We start from the raw sequence: 21,678 nt of genomic DNA on the forward strand, positions 1-21,678 counted from the left end.
AAACGGGGCGGGCGGGACGAAACGGCCCCCCCCATCCCCCCCCCCCCCCCCCCCCCCTCCGCACTGGCTGCATGGCCGCGGATGGGAAGCGAGAGGTTGGTGCGGATACAAACAGCGGGGTTTATTGGATCGGCATAAAAAAACCAACCGTCACAACCGGGAACAGCGGCGCCAACCGGGATCCGGGAATAACGGGAATAACGGGGGGGTGGGGGGGGGTGGGGGTAAGGAACCAACCGCCACAAGAACTGGTCGCGCGCCCGTAGGAGTGGGGGTTACGGGAGGTGTTTCGTCTGTCTCGCGCCGTGGCCAACGTTATAAATATGGAATTAGAAAGTTAAAACTTTTCCTTGTTTCCGATTCATTTCTGCTTTAAAAAATAAATCTGGTAGGAAACGCAGCTCCGGGGGTGAGGATTGGGGGGAAGGGGGGGGTCGGTGTGTGTCTAGTAGGGCCGGTCTCGGCGCTCCTGGCGGTGTTCGCCCCTGTATGTGGATACACAGGGAATGGGTGGATCAGTGCTGGTGTCCTCAGGAGCCCCACTGAACACCCACCACCCACTGAATACCCACTGAACACCTACTGAACACCCACTGAATACCCAACACCCACTGAACACCCACTGAACACCCAACACCCACTGAATACCCACTGAACACCTACTGAACACCTCAACACCCACTGAACACCTCAACATCCACTGAACACCTCAACATCCACTGAACACCCACTGAATACCCAACACCCATTGAACACCCAACACCCACTGAATACCCACTAAACACCTACTGAACACCCACTGAAGACCTCAACAGCCACTGAACACCTCAACACCCACTGAACACCCCAACACCCACTGAACATCCCCTGAGCACCCAAACCCAACAGGGCCCCGGTGTGGCCTCGTCCCGTCCACCTCCCCTTGCCCAAAGCACCCCCATCCCTCCCCATACGCACTTGTCCATCTTCCCTGGTCCTCCGCGCCGCCCGCCGCGGCCGCCACCTCCCATGGGCTCCATCAGGGGTCCCGGGGGCCCCCCAGGTCCTCCTCCTCCTCCTCCGCCTCCGCCGCGGCGGCCGCCTCCTCCGTAGCCGCCTCGGTCCATGCCCCGGCCGCCACGGAAGCCTCCTCGGTCGCCACCGCGGCCGCCTCGGAACATGGCCCCGGGGCCCGCCGCGCTCCATGAGGCCACCGCCGCGCCCGCCGCGCATCCCCCCGGGGCCGCCCCGGCCGCGGTCACCGCCTGTGGGAGGGGAGAGCCTCAGAGGGGAGAAGCTGCCCTGTGCCGGGCGCTGCTCCGGCATCGGAGCTGCTGGGAATGCCGGGGGATGTCAAGGGGGGAGTGGGAAGGGGACTTGTTGGAGGGCACTGCCCAACAAGGGGCGAGTGCTGAAACCAGGGCCAAGGAGCCCCAAGAGGAGCTCAAAGGAGAAGCCTCACGGAGGAACCCCAACGAGGAGACCCAAAGAGAAATCCCAAGGAGCAACCCAAAGGAGGAGCCCCAAAGAAGGACGCCAAGGAGGAGCCTCAAATAAGAACCCCAAGGAGGAGCCCCAAAGAAGAACGTCAAGGAGGAGCCCCAAAGAAGAACGTCAAGGAGGAGCCCCAAAGAAGAATGCCAAGGAGGAGCCCCAGGAGAGCCTTGAGGAGGAACCCCAAAGAGCAGACCCAAGAACAAGCCCCGAGGAGGAGCACTGGCAGCAGAGGAAGCGCTGGGAAGTGTGTGAGGAACAGAAAGCAGAGGAGCCCCAGCCTCCATTTCACAGCTCCTGAGGGATGGAGCCACAGCAGCTCCAGGAAGAGCTGCTCCTGGAGGAGCACGACCCAGGATCAGGGCTGTGTCCGCCCCACACACACACCTGGAGGTGGGAATGGCGGTGGCAGGAACCCCTCGGGCTTGGGAGCCTTGCACTGGTTGCACTCTGTTCGCCAGGCGAAGTTCTGGTTCCCGCAGCCCCTGGGGACAAGCAGCAGTCAGCAGGGAGCAGGAAGGCGCTCCGGGATCATTCGGGATGAGGGATGCTCACAAGCCCCAGGGATACTCACGGGTTAGGACATTGCCAGTCACCAGCTCGGTGCTGGACGCTCCCTCCGGAGGGGTTCCCCCTGGATCCCCTCGGTCCTCTGGAGGAGAAGCCGCCCCGGTCTCCACCTCGGCCTCCCATGCGCCCCATGGGGCCGCTCGGCCCCCCTGGACCTGCAGGGATGGTTCATTGGTGCCGTGGCCCTGGCTGGAGGGCAGGGAGCACCCATGGGTGCTGCTCGCCCAGGCAGGGTGCTCTGGGGACGTTACCTCCACGCAGGGGGGGCGGCATTCCGCGCTGCTCCCGGGGCGGCATCCCGCCCCGCATGCTGTTCATTGGGCCCTTCTTCCGCGCCAACGTCACTTTGAGCTTGCTGCCCTGGAAATCCTTCCCTGGGAGGAGGAAGATGAGGGCAAGAGCATCACTGCTGCTGGGCCTCGGCTCCTCCATGGGCACCAAGGCGTTAACTGGTGCAGGAGAAGGTGCTAGCACCACCCAAGCACCACACTTGTCAGCCCAGTTACACCCAGGAGCTTCTCAGGCTGAAGCTTGACCACCTAAAGCTGGCCTTGGGCCACTGCTGATCCTCCACACCCCAAGGACACAAATGCTTGAGGAAACGGCCTCAAGCTGCCCCAGGGCAGGTTTAGATGGAGCTGAGGAACAATTCCTGCCCCAGAGGGTGCTCAGGCATTGGAACAGGCTGCCCAGGGCAGGGCTGCAGTCACCGTCCCTGCAAGTGTTCACACCCCGTGGAGACGAGGCCTCAGTGCCATGGGTTAGTGGTGGCCTTGGCAGGGCTGGAGAACGATTGGATGTGATTATCTTAAAGGGCTTTTCCAACCTGGTTGGTTCTGTGATTTTAAGCTGCCTTTGGCCAGACAAGGATTTAGCTCCATAATGGCAAAGTGTTTCCACCCCAAAACACCCCCTGCACACACTCACCATCAAACCACTCCACGGCTGTCTTGGCAGTGGATGGGTCATCATAAGATATGGTGGCATCTCCTTTGGTTTGCCGGTTTCCTTGTCCATGTAGAGGTGTATCATGGGCTGCCCAGTCCTCTTGTTCATCTAGAGCAGGCCACAGACATCCCCTCAAGCCACCTCTGACCATAAGCCAAGCAGGGATTTGTTCTCCTCTGTTCTGCTCTCAACTCAAACAACCCTCAGTTTGGTGGCTCCATGGCACAAGAAAGGCCCCTTTGGTTTAGCAGGAGCAGCAGCTGCTGCCCAGCCAACCCAACCAAGGGAGGAACTGGTTCAGGACCAAAGGCTTCTCCCAGGTGCACCTTGGCTGTGCAAGAGCCAAGCTGCAGCCTCCTCACATCCTCCTCCTCGATCCCCAGCACCCTGAGCCCTCTCACGTCCCACCAGCAGCAGATCCACGCTTCCTCCACGGCCTCATCAGGTTCAAGAGACAAATGAGGCTCTTTGGGAAGCACGAGCTAGAGGTTAACACTGGCTGGGGTCATTGTGCTGCCCCACCAGCTCCTGGGAGCAAAGGGCTGAAGGGAGATGAGCTCCGTGCTCCAGGATGGGTGATCCCCGTCCCCCCACCAGCCAGGAGCCAACCTTCACGTGCGTGTGTCCCTCACCTTGACAATTCCACACTGCTTGAAGAAGTCTGTCAGATCCTCCAGGGTCACGTTATCATTGAGTCCCTGCACGTACACGGAACTGTTGTCTGAGTCCTCATCTGGATCCATGGGGGGGCCTAGGAGGGAATTCAGGGCGTCAGGGTAGGATATTACACTCCAAAGTGCTTTTCATCATGGAGCTGCAGCTTTGCTCCCAAGGAGTGTGTTCATGAGGTGACAGATGCCCAGGCACTGGGAGCAGTGACCCTACCCCACCATCTCCACGCAGGAAGGCAGGTGAGACCATGGGGTTAAACCACTTGGTGCTAATGGGAGACATGGAGATGAGGATGAGGGATTGCTCCGCATCCTTTTGGCTCCCACACCCGGATGTCCACCCCATGCTGACACATCACTTCCGGACACGCCTGTGCAACAGGAAGAGTTGCATGGCAACGGGCTGGAATGGCACAAGGGGAGGCTACTGGGTGAGTTCTGGGCTAAGCCTGCTGCAAACAGGGTTTGTGCTGACCCAGGTACAGAGCAGCACCCCCAAGTTCTTGTGCCTCACAAGTAAGTGTGGTTTTTCAACAGCCTGACAAGTTGGGACTCATGAAATAGCTGGAAGGAGCCCTCCTGTAGCTGCCACCCTCACTAGGAGCAGGGAACGGGCAACGAGTTGGTGCCTTACCTAAATCAAGATCCGGTCCTTCTTCCATGTGTCCTGCCAGTGGGGAAAGAATCATAAGAAGCCGTGTTAGTGCAGGCCTTGGGGGCTGCAGAACCGACACACACAACACTAGCTACGTAAAACCACCGTGCGATGGCGCTGGTTAAACTCAGCTTGACCTGCACTGCAGACAGAGCAGCAACGCACCCTCTCGGCCCGGCCGCCTGCTGGTCTGAGCAGCTCTCCAACCATTAACCACTAGGACACTGGCTCGTTTTACTGCTTTACCAGGCCAATTGGTTGTCATTAAAGTTACTTTTATATAACAGTTATTAAATGCAATTAATTCTTTGCCTCCCCACATTACACAGAGCGGTTGCTCAATTCCTCCACGTTACCCTGTGTCCTGTAAGCGCAGTTATTGCCGGCAGTGCCCGTGGCATGGGGCATTTTAACCACTTTAAACGAATAACAATTACACTTTGTGCTACAAACTGACTGCAATTTGTTATTATTTTTTTTTTCTTTATTAAACACTATCCATTGTAATGCTCAAAAACTTACCACCAGGCTTATTGAAGCCACCTCGCTCTCCAGCGCTGCTGGGGGGATAAACGAAGAAATGAAGGCCCTTTCCCTTTACAAAGCCAGGACCGCTCTGAGCCTCTGCGGCTCACTGGGGAAGAAGGGCACTGGCTAAAACATCTCCAAACAATGCATCTGTCTGTCTGTCTCTCATCTCGGCACTATGCCTTTCTTCAGGGCAGCTCGCTCAATTTTCCTTTACGTATAAGGCAACCTCGTGTGCTTTGAGCCCACCACCTTGCTTGGCGGAACCCTTTGCGTTACTTGGAGGGGGTATTAGCAGTGCAATACTCACAGCTCAAAAAAGAACCACGGTGTAGAGAGTTTAGAAGATCAGGTTTTGGCCTCATGGTGGGGCTGGGCGGCTGGGCAGCTCCCTCCCCTCGGTGTGTACACAAAGGTGCACCCTCAGCCCCTCGCAGCGCACGGAGCCCGCGCGGCCCTGACATTAACAGTTCAACAGGTAGGAGACAACCACACGCGATGCCTACAACACAGTTCAGCTCACATTGCCTCATCCCCTCGGTAGAACACCCTTTTACAGCACTGAGTTTAACAAGTGGAAGGGAGAACTTAACAGCATTACAGCGGGGGCTCGGGGGCCTGGGGTGCAGCTTTGTGGACACACGCCGTGTCTCGGTGCAAAGGGAAAGCTGTGGCTGAAGCCTTCACAGCTTAAAGAGCGCTTCCAAGCACTGGGTAATTGGGAAAATGCCACCTGGGAAGGATTTGGCTGCTTCTCCCTCGCTCTGGGAGAGGCGCAAAGGCTGTTTGGAAGTGGAGGAGCGGAGGAGGGAGAGCACTGCCTGTTTTTTAGCAAGTATTGCACCTCTAATACTGGGGGAGAAAAGAGTTTGTCAATACAGAGATTCAAGGTGTTGCATGCAGCTCTGCTCCTTCGAGCACACACCATTTACGTCACGGCTCTCGTGTTAAACACAATGCTTTACACTTGTTAACGTTACACAATTCTAGAGTACACCTCCTCTGGCTTTATTACCAAACAACAAGGATGCAGTTACCAAAGCACATTACAGAAGGATTCCATTTATACAATGAATACATTGGGGTCAAAAATAATCCTATGTATATTTTTTTCCTCTCCATATGGACACCGTGTCTAGTCCCACTTTTCATTATGCTGCCGGCTGAGTACTGAGTACGGGTACTTTTTAAGTATTGAAGTGTGTATACAAGGCTCTCACTTTGTAACCTGTAGCATATAAATGCGACAAAGCATGTTAAAAAGTTTCCATGTTTAACAGCCAATGAAAATAGAAAATAATTGAGTCAATGAAAAAAGAAAAGGGCACGTTAAGAACATCGAGCTCCTTACCTGCAGGAGACACTGAAATCCATCACCACAGCATGCTAAGGAGGGCCAAGTTCCCCTACCCGCCCCTTGGTGTTCCTAGGAAGGGCCACCTTGCCTATGGACAGCACAAAGTCTACGTCCATAAAGCTGGGGAGCCCTTGGCAAGGGTCTACTCAGGTGGGACATGGCTCCGTGCTCAGAGTAAGCTCGGATTAGGGCACGGAACCAAGAGGACAAAACCTTTGGCATGAGCAGCTCCGAAGGGGCTAGGAATTTGAAGATGTGATGATAGACATTTCAAGTGTCTACATCTACTGCCAACCATTAGTAATCAGTACAGCATGGGTGAAATCTTTATGCAGAACCAGGGAACTCTTGTTCCACTCGAGCCAATTGAAGCCAGATGCGTCCCAACACAAGCCAGGCCTTTTTGATCTGCCATTTCCAGACACTGGGAGTTGGATTTCTCCGATAAAGATTTCATGCCACTTCACTGTGACAGAGCTATGCAGAGTGGGACTCTCAGTTGCCAAACTCTGGCTGCCACCAGGCTGTACAGCACCAGGAAAAGCTGCCTATGGAGGAGGCCAGCACTGCACAGCCCAGTGTTCACCTAGGGACACTCTGCATAGCTCTGCCCGACGGTCCCAAGGGATGGAACACACACAAAGCTACAGCTTCCTTCTCTCAGGAGCCTTTGAGCTTTGTCCTCCTTCCTCACCTCTATCAGACCACCACGGACAGGGGTTACCAAACCAGGTTTTGCCATCAGTTGAAATGGCCAAACTGATTTAGAGCACCTGAAGGCTCCAAGGGGGAGCTCTTTATGTTCTCAGGGGGTCTTTCTTCACACTCCAACCAAGCTCTAAGTGCTGTGGCCACTCAAGAGTCATGGCTTGGACCTGCCCCAGGCACACGCTGCTCCATGTGCTACGGCTGTGGCCGGCACAAGGCTGCTGCCGTGTCCGTGCCCACGCTGCCGACATTCCCACTGCTGAGGCACAGGGAGGTTTGTGTGTGTTCGATCCAGGGTTACTGTCCAACCCCAGAGAGGATCTCACCTCTGCACAGCACGAAGGGAGCTGAAAGTGCCAGGTTTAGCAATTCCCCTAATTCCAGCCCCCCCCCACCAACCTGGGGCCCAACCAGCTGCAGGACGAAAACCAAATAGATCCTGCTCCTACTCCCCCTAAGGATAATACTTCCATGGGTGTTCAGTGCTACAGAGGTGTTCTCCATGGAAATACTCTTGGGAATGTCAACCTTTCAGTCCCTTCTTTCCGTTTCAAAGCCTATGGGTAAACCAGAAGTAGATAAAAGGAGAAAAGATTTGCTCTTACCCCATTCCACCGCGTCCTCCTCCCCGCCCACCTCTGCTCATGCCTCCTCGCTCATATCCCCCTCGTCCCCTGCCGCGGCCGTCGGGGCCGCTCAGATTCCGGTTCTCTCCCGAGCCTGAAAAGCCTCCGGAATCTTGTCCATAGACGCTCATGCTGCTCTGGTGGTCCTGACGGAATGAGCCTGGGAAAGGGTGGAACAAACACGTTGCAGAGCTGCCTGTCCCTTCGCTGAGCCCTCGGCCCTGCCTGCAGCCCCAGAGCATCAGCACAACAATCACTACTCCAGCACTTACAGCAGCAGCGGTCATTTAAGGAGAGATGTGCTACTTTCCAGTGTGGAATCAAGTCTGATGCTGGGGCCTACCTGCCCAATCCCTGCAGAACTCCCACCCACAACAGGTTACACCACATCTCACCCAGCCCAGCCTCTGCAGCATTTGGTGCTTCTGTGTTTGTCAGTCCTGAGGGGAGCACTGCAGTGTCACTGCTTAAGAGCTCAGCTCAGTCTCCCCTCTGGCAGGTTAAAGCCATTCCCCTTGGCCTGTCCCTACATCCCTTGTCCCAAGCCCCTCTCCAGCTTTCCTGCAGCCCCTTTAGGCACTGGAGCTGCCCTCAGGTCTCCCCTTCAGGAGCCTTCTCTTCTCCAGGCTGACCCAGCCCAGCTCTCTCAGCCTGGCTCCAGAGCAGAGCTGCTCCAGCCCTCGCAGCAGCTCCGTGGCCTCGCTCCAACAGCTCCACGTCCCTCTTGTGTTGGGGGCTTTTCCCTTTAACGCAGCTCCAAGCCCGAGACCCAAACTGAGCCTCCTTCAGAGCCAGCCCACGCTGAAAGGGCAAGAAGAGACCTCTCATCCCTGACCACTCACTCTGCTGGCCATAACTGCTGCTCTGCTGGCTGTACTGGCTGGGGGCCTGGCTGTAGGACCCGCTCGGGGGGGGATAACTGGTCGGTGGGGGCTGCTGCCCATAGCTGCTTTGCTGGCCATAGCTTGTCTGCTGTCCATAGGTGCTCTGCTGCCCATAGGTGCTCTGCTGGGAGTAAGTGCTCTGATCGTAACCGCTCGGCTGTGTGGAGGAATAGCTGGAAGACAAAAGCATTGCAACAATAAGCCAACTCCCTGGCAGTGTGCATGAGCCCACAGGACTGCCTCACACCAGAGGGTAATGCAATTATAAGCCATATGTGGTGTTATAAACCATTTAAACAGGTGAAGTCACCCTGCGGAGGCCAGTGTGGTGCCAGGAGGCAAAATCAACACAGGAGCCTGCTAAAAGCAAGATCCTTGTGGCCCGTCACCATTTAGTCATGCCTCGAGAAAGAGGCAGAAGCACCAGGGCAAGAAAATCAGCAACAAGGCAGGTAACACGTTCCTCTTCTGCCCTGGCACTGGAATGTCTTCAGCTGATGGACAATACGCCAGCCCCTGGGGCTGAGGGTTTCAAATCACACGCTCTGGAAGTCAACACCAGAGTATTACAGACTCTGAGGGGAGGAGGGCAAGCTCCTTGGCAAAGGATGTGTAAGGAGGGAGCAGAAGGTGGCTGTAACACACTCCCTATCCAAGAAACCTCTTAACATTTGCCATCTTTTCACCTTGCTGCTGGAGATGTACACAGACACATATGCACTCAACCATCCTTCCTGCAACAAGAGGTGCCCCAACAAGAACCCCCCTCCCTACTCCCAGGACACCAAAACCACCACATGGGTTGGTTTCAAACCCCTCTTGCCCAAGCTAACCCGTTTGCACAGCAGCAGCATGAGGCTCAGCTGAGTTACCTGGTAGGGGGGTAGGAGGGTGGTGCAGTGACTGGCTGCATGGGGTAGCTGGCAGGCACCTGGGGGTAGCTGTAGTTGCTCTGCCCGTACCCCAGGCTGGGCTGGCTGTAGCCGGTTGTACTCGATGGTGGTTGGCTGGTGTCTGCTGGTTTGCTGCCATCCTGGGGTCTGTGCAGAGAAAAAGGAGGAGCTCAAAAGCAGCCAGAAACGTCGGCAGTTCAATCACAGACTAAGACTGGTTTGGGTTGGAAGGGGCCTTAAAGCTCCTCCAGCTCCAACCCCTGCCACGGGCAGGGACCCCTTCCACTAGAGCAGCTTGCTCCAAGCCCCTGTGTCCAACCTGGCCTTGAACACTGCCAGGGATGGAGCAGCCACAGCTTCTCTGGGCACCCTGTGCCAGCGCCTCAGCACCCTCACAGGGAAGAGCTTCTGCCTCAGAGCTCAGCTCAGTCTCCCCTCTGGCAGGTTAAAGCCATTCCCCTTGGCCTGTTCCCACAGGCCCTTGGCAATCACCCCTGTGTGGCCTGGAATCCAGCACAAGCAGATATTGCCCCGTACGCATTACTGACGAAATGAAAAGGACGCTGGGGGCTGGACTGGGAGAGCCTTAAAGGTCCTTTTCTACACAAACCATCATTGTATGCTTAGTATTAACTCTCAAGGCCTGAAAAGAGAGAACCCTTTGCATGTGATTGGAATGTCCCCTTTTGTATTTGTTCTATCCTGTTACGAGTGTTTAACAGTGGAGTAAAAAGAGTTGTAAAAGCTGGAAAAAGGTACTTTAGACATCAGGATGGATCCTTCAAGTGTAATCTGACAGATCCAGCCAAGTTCCCCCTCTGCTAACTGGAGTGGCTGCCATCAGGTACATGCCTAAAGCGGTTTTTAGTCCTTACTACATGAGTTTATATGATGCAGGCTGAATCCTGAGCAAACAATTCAACTAAATACAATCCTGTCAGTGCCCAGGCACAAGAGGTTTAAAAAGGAAACAGCCTCCAGCACGTGCATGACTCCATCAGTCCTGGTCTGGAGCAGCATCCTGCTTGATCACACTGCTCCGCTTTCTGCCCTATGCCATGAGTCAAGAGCTTGTTTTTGCTGCTGCGCTGCTCTGCTCATCTCCCAGTGACAGCCCTGACTCATTGTGCAGGGGCAGAACCGACCCACGCTGCTTCCCCCAGCCCTCCAGCTGCAGCAGGAGTGAAGCTCGAGCACCAGCAGGCACAGAAAGAAAGAGCAGCAGGTCCTGGTTTAGCTGGCGGCGTGTGCCTGAGAGCAGAGAGCTTTGGGAGGGAGGGAAAGACCCCACTTGCAGCACTGTGTGGAGCTCTGGTGTCCACAGCATAAGGACATGGAAGCTGCTGAAGCAAGGCCAGAGGAGGCCACGAGGATGCTCAGGGGCTGGAGCAGCTCCTGCATGGATCCAGGCTGAGAACACTGGGACTGTTCACCCTGGGGAAGAGAAGCCGTGCGGAGACCTCAGAGCAGCTTCCAGAGTCTGAAGGGGGCTACAAGGATGCTGGAGAGGGGCTCTTCATCAGGGACTGGAGTGATAGGACAAGGGGTGATGGGTTCAGACTGAAACAGGGCAGATTTAGGTTAGATATAAGGAAGCTCTTCCCTGTGAGGGTGCTGAGGCGCTGGCACAGGGTGCCCAGAGAAGCTGTGGCTGCCCCATCCCTGGCAGTGTTCAAGGCCAGGTTGGACACAGGGGCTTGGAGCAAGCTGCTCTAGTGGAAGGTGTCCCTGCCCGTGGCAGGGGTTGGAGCTGGAGGAGCTTTAAGGTCCCTTCAACCCAAATCCTTCTGTTATTCCAGGACTCTATGGAAAGATGGGTATTACCTTGTGGGAGCAGCCGCTGGTGGCTGCTGCCCGTAGGCCGGGTACGCGGGCTGGGTGCCGTAGGCAGAGGGGGCTGCATAGGAAGCCTGGGTGGTTGTAACCGTCGCGGTGTTGGTGTCGTAGGGGGCTGTGCCGTACCCCTGCACGGGCTGGCTGTACGCTGGGGGGGCAGTCGGGGTGCTGTAACCTGCAAGAGACAAGAGCCCAACACTCACGTCAGGTTGGAGACCTCAAACCACTGAGCCTCTGTTGAGGGTTCGTCACACCTTCGTCCAGCACTGATCTTACTGCTGCAGGAACATCACAGATGAGCTGACCCACAGCCCCCCTTGGAGAGCCCCCCTGCCCTGGGAAGCCTCATCCCACAGCCCCAGCAGTACCCTCACCACCCAAAACCACGCTCCCAGGAGCCATGCTTCAATCAGCATCCAACCCCGGATCACAGCTACCAAAGCCCACAGCTACTGTAACAAAGCACAAAGCTCTGAAGTAAGAGTTTAAGAAGTGTGGTCCCATCCTTTTGGCTTTATTTGAGAACCAGAAGCATAAAATAGCACCAGCATGGCTTGAGAAAGTCTTTGTGAGGCATTCAGGAAGTCTTATTTACTCTGGAAACAAAAGACAACAATTTACAGTTGCTTTAACTTAAGAGAAAGGTCTAAAAAGATCACCCAGTGGTTTATGTGCCTTCACTTCTCTCAGTATTTCTTGGTTTAGGTGAAAAGCTTTGAGCTCATGCCTTTATTTCAGACTTTACAACATCCAAGATCCCAAAGCAGCTCCATTTAAACCAGTGTTTCCAGCACTGTGTAATCGCATCTGGCCTGGCACCAGGGTGACCTGTCAATAAACACGGTGCCTTCTGATGGTCCAGAACCTTGCAGGTGGGTTTTCAAACTATAAAAGGGAGGCTTCCAAGGGAAAAATCAACTGCATAATAATCAATATTAATAATTGATGTCAAAATAGCAATCAAATACCCTCTGCAAAAGCTGACTTACTACAAACACAGATCGATTGCCAAAGAGCAGCCCAGTGCCTGGGGCTTATGGTGGGGCCTTACGGTCCAACTGAGGTAACAGCTTCTCCACTTGGCTTTAAGAGACATGGGACACGTGTGCCAGGCTCCTCCTCTTATTCTACAGCATTTCAGGCACACTGGGCTGTGGTTGACTCCCTCATTTGCAAAGCAAATGGAGTTCAAATGGAATACACAGGCCCCTCAGGAAGCCCCGCAGGACTTCCACATCTCAGTGCCCTGCGGCAAACCCAGGGGCCTCCCCAAGGGGGCTCAGATTCCCCAGGGAAGAGGAAGAGAAGTGAGAGGAGGAAGTCTGCATTAGAGAAACCCCAAACATCAGCTTTCTGTCCCATAGTGCTGCTCTTGAGCTTCCTGGTTATGGAAAAGGAGGGCTCCAAGGGGACACAACCCTGTCCCCTGCAGTAACCAGCCTAAACCGAGCCCTCACCACGCTCCTCACAGCACCAGCCTCCTGCTGGACACCATGGGCTGGATTCCACACCACAGGGCAGCCAACCTGGACCCATCAAGCTGGTCTCCCACTGGGAAACAATGTACAGAACCCACTGTCAGCCTGTTTCAGGGTCAGTGTTCCTTTCTGCTGAGGGGTTCTCTGAGCACCAAAGTCCTGTTCCGAGTGTTGCTGGACAGGATGCTGCTGAGAAGGACAGTATGAGTGTGATTTGGAGCCTTGGACAAACTGAAGCAGCCCAAACACTTCACTGTGAGCCACCACGGCACTCCATCAGAGCTCACTGACACCAGACATTAAATGAATCCTTCTTTTAAGTGGCTGCAGCCTGACCACAGGCGAAAAAAGCCTCTTGTTTGCCTAAGTACAGCCTGCATAAGTGCTGCTGGAGCCACAGCCCTGCCCTGGGCTGCTCTGCCTGAACCTGGAGCCTTAGGGTGGTCCCCCCATGCCTAAGCCCTATTCTCAGCACTGTCAGGGACAGCACTAACCTCTCCCACTGAGCAAAGGAGGTTTGTAACCACTTGGAATAATCCTGACTTCAAATGCTTCAGCTCTAGATGGAGCTTTCCCTTTGTGTGGCTGTGCCCAGAGGGAAGGGTTTGTACCAGAGGACAGGCAGCGAGTGGTTTACCACCCTGCTGGGCTGCATCTGCATTCAACACTGAGCTTGGGTACAGTGGAAACCCTCAAGAGGTGTGTTTTTGAGGGGGTATTTACATGACTCCACTTCTCTCTGTTCCCTCTACCAGGTAGAGAGTGAAATGTAGGGAAGAACTGGGATAACCTGCTTCAGGCCTCCAGCTGCATGGCTCACTTCCACTCAAAGTATCCAAGCCTGCAAGGAACACCCTTATCAAAGCCTAGGAATCCTTCAGGAGGAGGGGAAGTTTGCAGGACTTGGTCCTCAGGGAGTATCAACTGGAAATGCTGCATCCAGAGAGGTTTACTCTGAAATGAGCAGGCTTCAGTTCTGAAGGCTTCTCTCTGATGGAAGCAGCAAGAAAAGGTACCCACAGGGGCTGGGCTTGAAGAGTTGGTCCTGTGTGGCCCACAGCTTGTGCCAGTGAGGGGCTGGGGAGTGATGTGACTTAAAGGAGATCCCTATTTGAACACCTGAAGTGATGTCTTTGCCCTCAAACAACGTGCTTAGAAAGCCAACAACCCTAAACCATGCAGCTCTTCCTTTACTCCTGAATTCCTGCCGATACACCACAGCGCTTCAAGAGCATCCCATGATCACAGATCTGATAGTGCCCATAAATCCCCCAATCCAGTTGGTGTCCAGAGGCTCCTGAACCCCTCTTCTCCATACCAAAGGATGGGGTGACACCAAGACACCTTCTCCTACAGTCCCAGGGAAGAAGCAGCACGACCTAGGTGGTCAGTCACACCTTGGGCAGCCCAGGAGGAGCCCAAGGCTGGATGGCAGCGCTGGGGTGGATGTGCCCAGGGTTTGAATTGCCCTGACAACAACAGCATCTTACCCCAAAATAGGCTGTTCAGACAGGAAAAGGCACTTTGCTCTGAAGCCACTGCAGCCTTCCCTCTCCTACAGGGAGGCAATGCCCAGGAAAAGTAAATCGGGATTCAAGTGGAAAAATGGCACGTCCCTGAGGGCATGGCGTACGCCCCAGGCAACACTTCAAGCTGCATTTAGCATGAAAGGCAAAGACCAGTGAGGGAGGAAGGCTCTGAGCACCATCAGTGCTTGCACAGCTCGGGCTCCTCAAGGAGAGGAAGGGGTAGGAGGAATAAACCCAACCTCGGGCTCATTCTGGATCAACAGAGAAGCTGTGGCTGCCCCATCCCTGGCAGTGCTCAAGGCCAGGTTGGACACAGGGGCTTGGAGCAAGCTGCTCCAGTGGAAGGGGTCCCTGCCCATGGCAGGGGTTGGAGCTGGAGGAGCTTTAAGGTCCCTTCCAACACAAACCAGGCTGGGATTCCATGACTCCCCTCCTGGAGATCCCAGCTTAGCAAATACACTCTTAAGGGACAAGGCAAAGCAGCAGCAGTGCAGCTTCCTGGGAGCCCTGCAGGACTGGAGCCTGCAGTAAGGATTAAAGGGCTCAAACATTCCGAAGAAAGGAATTTTGGAAATCTATAAATCCTTTCTGCTGCCAGTTTATGTCCATATGCTTTTAAAAGACAGGAAAAATCCCCTGGAGATGACCCACAGAGCTGCTGGCTGGAGGGTTCCGGTTCCCCTTCCAGTTTTCCTTATCCATGTAAAGACCTTAACTGTTTTCAGTGCTGTGTCACTGGAGAAACTACAGATTAACACTTTCTCTTCACTTCTTCCTTGTGAAGCATCCTCAATGGCTTCTCTAGCCGGATACCCCACTGCCTGTCCCAGTATTCCCTTGCTTTGGGAAGCATTTAAGAGGGCTCTGCCTCTAACAGACACTTAGAATGTCCCACAGCAAAGGCTGAACATACAGCAAACAGCACCCAAGGGCTTACTTACAGGAAAATGCGATTTCTTCCTCAATTTGGACTATTTGAATATTCACTCCAAATCTACCAGAATGGAGCCATGGCTCAGTAGCTCCTTTCAGGCATTAAGGCACCCAGATGTACAGAACTCCAGTCTGAATAGTTTGCAGCACAGTAACCAGCACAGGAACGTAGGATCCCAGAATGGTCTGGGTTGAAGGGAACTTAAAGCTCCTCCAGCTCCAACCCCTGCCATGGGCAGGGACCCCTTCCACTAGAGCAGCTTGCTCCAAGCCCCTGTGTCCAACCTGGCCTTGAACACTGCCAGGGATGGGGCAGCCACAGCTTCTCTGGGCACCCTGTGCCAGCGCCTCAGCACCCTCACAGGGATGAGCTTCTGCCTTAGATCCAACCTAAATCTCCCCTGGTTTTTGAACCCATTCCCCCTTGTCCTATCAACATGTGGCTGCACTGGAAATCCAAGTGCCACTAAAGGGTTAACCCCACAAGTTTACACAGGATTAAACAGCATTTTCCATGCAAGAGTGAGTAGGACAGTCAGACCTGTCCTGGTCCCTTCCACTGTGGGAAGCATAGGACAGAAAGCAGAGGGTGACACGACCAGAACCGGCTCCCACCACATCCACTGAGGGGATTTTTATCAACCCAAGCACTGAGGACACTGGTTCCCACAAGCTCACACTCCAGGGGAGCACAGCTTGTGGCTCTTTTGCTCTAAGCACAGCACTCTGCAGCCAGGATTGGTTCCAGCTTAGTTCCAGCACCCAAACCCAGGCACCACCCACCTTCACATCACTGCAAAGCGCCCTTGGCTCAAGGTGGGCTCGAGGACGGAAGCGCTTTCCACAGCAGAGCGTGGTTTAGGCTGGAGGTCCCCAATGCAGACCTGAGCTTTACTCTCTGCCCAGGGTCAGGCCCAGCCCTGCAGGCCAGGGGGGGAGTCGGTCTCTTACCGGCGGGGGGCTGCCCGTAGGACGTGGCGTAGGCAGTCTGCCCGTACGTCGCGGTCGTCTGGGGCTGGGAGTAGCTGACATCCGTGGGCTGTCCATAGGTTCCATAGCTCTGCTGCCCGTAGGTCTGCTCCAGAGATGACACACAGTTAACTCCTCACCACAAGAGGCTCACTGGTGGTGCAGAGATGCACCCACACCTGGGTCTGGGTTACCTGAGGTACTGAAAGCGACCAGAGCCAAGCCAAGGCTACTGAGGAAAGCTTGGGCAATGAGGTTACAAAGGCAGCTTCCCAAGGCAAGGAGCAGAGAGGAGCCTTTGCTATCGTCCCAACTCATCTCTGCTCTATCTAAAGCATGAAAGCACCCAGCTCCTCCCGATTGCCTGGGCACCCATCAGTACTCACAGGTACCTCCCAGGGCTGAACTGAAACGTGGGACTACTCGGGGGGCAGAACTGCAGGAGGTAAACCAAGTCACCTCAGTGTCAGACCCCTTCAGTGTGCACCACAAGGAACCTCTTTAAGGTTTCAGTGAGGTTGTTCTGAATATTCTTCATGTCCATCAGCTGACAGCTTGGAAAACAGGAGTTTGTGTTGGGACCCAAGGATGGGAACAGTGGGAGCACCCAAGGCCTTGCCATCACCAAACCATCCCTCTGACCGCTGCTCCCACCCCGATGCCTTTTAACTCGGCGAGAGTCAGTTCTGGAGGATGGCTTCAGCCCCAGGATTCCCACTGGATGAGCACAGAGCTGCTGGTGCTGCAGTTTTAGCAGCTCCAGAGCCACCTCAGCCCCATGCCATGGACCAGCCAACTTCCAACAGCTAAGTGCTGCCAGCAGCTTGGTTTAGGGCAAAACTCTAGTTCTAGCTCAAGAAGTGACACTGAAACAGCCTTACCCCCCAGATTTCCAAAGGGAAAGGCCTTTTTGGGATCCAAGCCTCTGTTACTCCCTCAACTCAAGAGTAGAAAGCACTGATCAGATGGAGCATGTCACTGCCTGTGGAAGCTCTTGTCACCCAGAGGCAGGAAACACTGGGAACCTCCCACAGGATCTGTCTACAGCTGAGTTTAGTTGGTTTAGTCTCCCACTAGAGGATGGAGTTGAAACCTTCTGCTCTTACATTTACCACTCTGCTACGCTTCTCCTGTGTAACCCACAACTGGTAGCAATGGTTCTGCCTCAAAATACTCACTCAAAGTAAAAGTCAGTGTCAGCTTTGTTTAAGCTGACCCAAATGGCCAGACTAAACCTGTTCTCCTGCCTGCTTTCGGCACAGGGCTTTCCCACCCTACTGCAGGAACAACCTACCCCTCCTCCTCCTGCAACGTCCCAAATGGCATTCCCCCTTTTCTGAAGGCTTGTCTCTCCTACACCACTGAGTGCTGTTACACACACAGTGAGAATGAGGCTTTCCTATCCCCTTCACAACCCCCTTAGGCTGCATGAACACAGAGGGGACTGTTAAGGCTCTGATGCTGAGGGTGTTTTCATCCTAAGGAAGCACTTTGGGAAGCAACAAGCCAACTTTTCCTGGCAGCTGGTGCTGTTTCTATGGAGGTTACAGGCAGAATGATGGCTCAGAGCCCTTACAAGCCCTCCCATGCTTTACCTGGGTGCTCTGTGCGTAGCCTTGAGCTGGCTGAGGTGCGTACGCGCTGTAGCTGTAAAATCAATTGAGAGACATCATTTCTGAGCCATGCAAAACACATCCCAAGGCGATTTTCATCTATCCCACTGGTTTCTGCTGAAATATTAGGAATCTAAGAGCTAAAGGATTGACAAACACACCTCAGTTAAGCCTAAACTGCAATTAGTATATGCTTATAGCCCGTCATTTGCAAGCAAAGAAGACTGGAATGCTACTCACCCCTGCTGGGCTGCAGCTTGGCTATAGGTGCTATAATCTACAAGACAAAAAAGAAAGGGGAATAAAAAGCTTGACAAAGGCTAAAAATGAGCAGCATTAAGAGCACAGCAGCTGGAATTCCCTCCTGCAGCTTGGACAGAGCTGCTATAAACCTGGAAAGCAGCTTGCCACAGAGGGCAAGGTAAATGCAGTCCTTTGGGAAGCAACAAAACCTCTCTTCCCTCCATTGTTAAGTGCTGTTTGCAGTAGCAACTTTGATCTCAAATGACCCTGGATGGCACCCAAAGGGGGGGGGGGGTAGGAGGGTGCTTCCCTTTGGAACAAAGGGAAGGCCATGGGTTGACACAACCCCTTCTCCTGGGTTCAAAGGGCCCCAGGTTGCAGGCTCTGGGGATGAAGAAAGCACCACGCTTCACTCCGGCTTGCAATGACACCAGCAAATGGCTGGGAAGTTCTAGCACTTCATCCTGGAATTCCTTCCCCTAAGCCCTGCATCCTGCTGAATATTCCAAGCAGAGTCACCTCTGCCAAAGTGCTTTGCTGGTGGGAATGAAAACCGTGTGCACACAGCAATTACAAGGTTCTATGTGACATGATGACAGCTCCTGTAAGTACATTTTCCCTCCAGGTCACCAACAGCTACAGCCAGGGATGAACCCAGACCATTCCAGCCAGATTCCAGCTCTCCCAGGACCACAGAAGTCCCAAGGAGGGGGATCAGGAATGAATCCAGACCTCGCTCGCATTTGGTGCTCAGGCCATGATGGAGCTGGAGCAGAAGGTGCATGTTGGAGCCTTCCTCAGGCAGGGTCAGAGGAAGGGATTTGGGGTCTCCATCACAACCACTCCTCAGGGTGCACTGATCCCCCTTAGGAATGTGGGGAGCCCTTGATGGCTTCCTACAGCCCTCCACGCACCCCCAAGCTGGGAGGATGCCTGCTCCCAGCTGGGCTGATAGAGCACCAGGAATCACTTTGACCATCCTGGATTCACACACCAAGACCTCCCGGTTCCTGAGGATTCATCCCTAATAAAGCTTCTCCTCCTCCTCCTCAACGTGAGCTTCCTTCTTTCCCACTTCCCTTGCTGCTGCTGGGACAAGGCAACAGGTGCCCAGGCTCTGGTGGTCATTCTGGACAGGTCTGAATCACTCTGCCCTTACACCAGAGCGCAGGGATCCGAACCAGAGCACAAGGAAGCTCCCAAAATCCCCCCCACAACAACGCAGCCCCGAGCTGAAGGATTCCACACTGCCAAAGGCACAGCACAAGCTGCTAAACTCCCCTGGCACTATCGCTGCTTCCCTTGCAGGCTGTCACGTTGAGCCCTGAAACACTCACTGCTGGAGCTCAGGGGGGCTGCTCTTTGCGCTGTTTTCTTTCAGCCTACACACAGCTCTTTGCTCTGCTCAACCCTGAGTGCTAAAACCCATTCATAGAATCCCAGCCTGGTTTGGGCTGAAGGGACCTTAAAGCTCCTCCAGCTCCAACCCCAACACCTTCCACTAGAGCAGCTTGCTCCAAGCCCCTGTGTCCAACCTGGCCTTGAACACTGCCAGGGATGGGGCAGCCACAGCTTCTCTGGGCACCCTGTGCCAGCGCCTCAGCACCCTCACAGGGAAGAGCTTCTGCCTCAGAGCTCAGCTCAGTCTCCCCTCGGGCAGGTTAAAGCCATTCCCATAAATACTCAAGATTCCTCTTCACACACACACACACACATCTCCCCCTGCCTTCCCTTTTCCCCCTCCAGCCACCACAACCTCTGTAGTTCCCATTGAATCCCCACTTTCTGCACCCCACTAGGTTACTGGAACCCTCCAAGCTCTTAAGAACACAGGAGGCTGCTGAGCATGGACCTCCCCTGCTACAGACCCCAACCAACCAACCAACCCCTCTGCTTGGGTCTGCAACTCAGCACCCATAGAAGCAGGCTGGAAAAGCCCTTTAAGCTCATCCAGTCCAACCATTCCTAGCACTGCCAAAGCCACCCCTAACCCATGGCACTGAGGCCTGGTCTCCACGGGGTGTGAACACTTGCAGGGACGGTGACTGCAGCCCTGCCCTGGGCAGCCTGTTCCAATGCCTGAGCACCCTCTGGGGCAGGAATTGTTCCTCAGCTCCATCTAAACCTGCCCTGGGGCAGCTTGAGGCCGTTTCCTCTTGTCCCATCCCTTGTTCCTTGGGAGCAGAGCCCAGCCCCTCCTGGCTCCATCCTCCTCTCAGGCACTTGTAGGGAGCCATCAGGTCCCCCCTGAGCCTTCTCTTCTCCACACTGAACCCCCCAGGTCCCTCAGCCCTTCCCCATCACACTTGGGCTCCAGGCCCTGCACCAGCTCCAGTGCCCTTCTCCGGCCCCGCTCCAGCACCTCAATGTCTCTCTTGCACTGAAGGACCCAGAGCTGAACACATTCCCCCTCAGAGCCTTCCCCCCGCCCTACCCAAACACTGCCTCCTCCCTTGGGAAGGCTCAAACCCGACCTGCTCCACACACGCACAGCTCAGGACTATTCCTCCCTCAGCCCCCTCCGAGCCTTCATTTCCAATGGGAAACCCAATCTTCCTCCCGCCGTCCCACGAGGCTCAGCAGCACAATGGCACGGCAGCCCCAGGGCAGCCCCTTCCCGGGCACCACAGCGGGGGTTACAACCCCCAATCCCCCCCCCATCACCCCACATGAGCAGGGACGTGGGTCCTTCCCCTTTACCCTCCCGTTACCGAGCCCATTCCCTCACACTCGGGACACACTCCTCACGGAGCAGCCCAGCCTACCCCTCCCGCGCTCTAAACCTCCTCTCGGAGCTCCTCTCACCGCTCCTCCCCACAGGCACCCGGACCCGTCCCGAGCGGCCCCACACGGCGCAGAGCGCACACCCCCCCCTCACGGCCCCTTAATGAGCATTTAACGGCCCCTTAACGACGGGTAACGCGGGCTCCGCACCGCGGGAGCCGGGGCTGCGTCCGGCAGGACCCCGCTCACCCCGGCCCCGGCAGCGCTGAGGCCGGGCCTTGCCCTCGCCGCCCCCCCGGCCCCGCTCACCCGTCGACGCCATTTTGTCGCCTTCCTCCTCCTCCGCGCTCCCAACGTCCGGCCGCCGCCGCCGCCCCGCTCTGCGCAGGCGCGGGCCAGCCCCTGGCACGTACCATGGCAAAGCTGGGTGGGGGGGGGGAGTGGAGCGGGAATAAAGCTGCGTGAGGCCGAGCACCGAGGGCTCTCCCCGCCGATCCCGGACTCTCCGCGGTGAACCGGGTGCGCAGCGGTGGGTGCCCGGGGCCGCGGTTCTACCGCTGCGTTGGGTGCTCTTGCACACACACGCGCACACCCCCCCCCCCCCCCCCGCAGCGCAGCGGAGTGGTACAGCCCCCAGCCGTTAGGGACCGTCGTGCAAGAGCCGTTCTGGCCGGGAGGCGGAGCGGCGGTGGCGTGATGTCATCGCGGGGTCGTCCTGACGTCACACAGCAGCGAGTGGCGTCATGGGCTGCGAGTGACGTCAGCAGTGCCCCCAGTGCCATCCCCAGTGCCCCCCATTGCTGCCCAGTGCCCCCCAGTGCTGCCCAGTACCCCCCAGTGCTCCCATTACCCCCAGTGCCCCCCGGGGCTGCCCAGTACCCCCCAGTGCTCCCATTACCCCCAGTGTCCCCCAGTGCTGCCCAGTACCCCCCAGTGCTGCCCAGTACCCCCCAGTGCTCCCATTACCCCCAGTGCCCCCCAGTGCTCCCATTACCCCCAGTGCCCCCCAGTGCTGCCCAGTGCCGCCCAGTGCTCCCATT

At 55.6% G+C, this 21,678-nt stretch overlaps 1 protein-coding gene across 1 annotated transcript; it reads right to left on the reverse strand.

Moving 5' to 3' along the window:
- Window positions 1–306: 306 nt before the first annotated feature.
- Window positions 307–21,071, reverse strand: EWSR1 (EWS RNA binding protein 1). The gene is given in 19 exon segments (XM_061465753.1): window positions 307–485; window positions 958–1,172; window positions 1,174–1,244; window positions 1,861–1,958; window positions 2,048–2,198; window positions 2,295–2,417; window positions 2,971–3,036; window positions 3,039–3,099; window positions 3,624–3,742; window positions 4,297–4,329; window positions 4,840–4,877; window positions 7,516–7,696; window positions 8,379–8,593; window positions 9,293–9,460; window positions 11,138–11,324; window positions 16,041–16,164; window positions 17,654–17,705; window positions 17,912–17,948; window positions 20,948–21,071. Coding segments are annotated over 19 exon segments (1,992 nt in total). The 5' UTR covers window positions 20,961–21,071; the 3' UTR covers window positions 307–445.
- Between the last annotated feature and the right edge of the window lie 607 nt (window positions 21,072–21,678).

The sequence above is a fragment of the Pezoporus flaviventris genome, unplaced genomic scaffold (genome assembly GCF_033815535.1).
Source record: "Pezoporus flaviventris isolate CSIRO_AGI_PZ_B2104156 unplaced genomic scaffold, CSIRO_AGI_Pfla_v1 ptg000041l, whole genome shotgun sequence".
In the NCBI taxonomy this organism is placed as follows: Eukaryota; Metazoa; Chordata; class Aves; order Psittaciformes; family Psittacidae; genus Pezoporus; species Pezoporus flaviventris.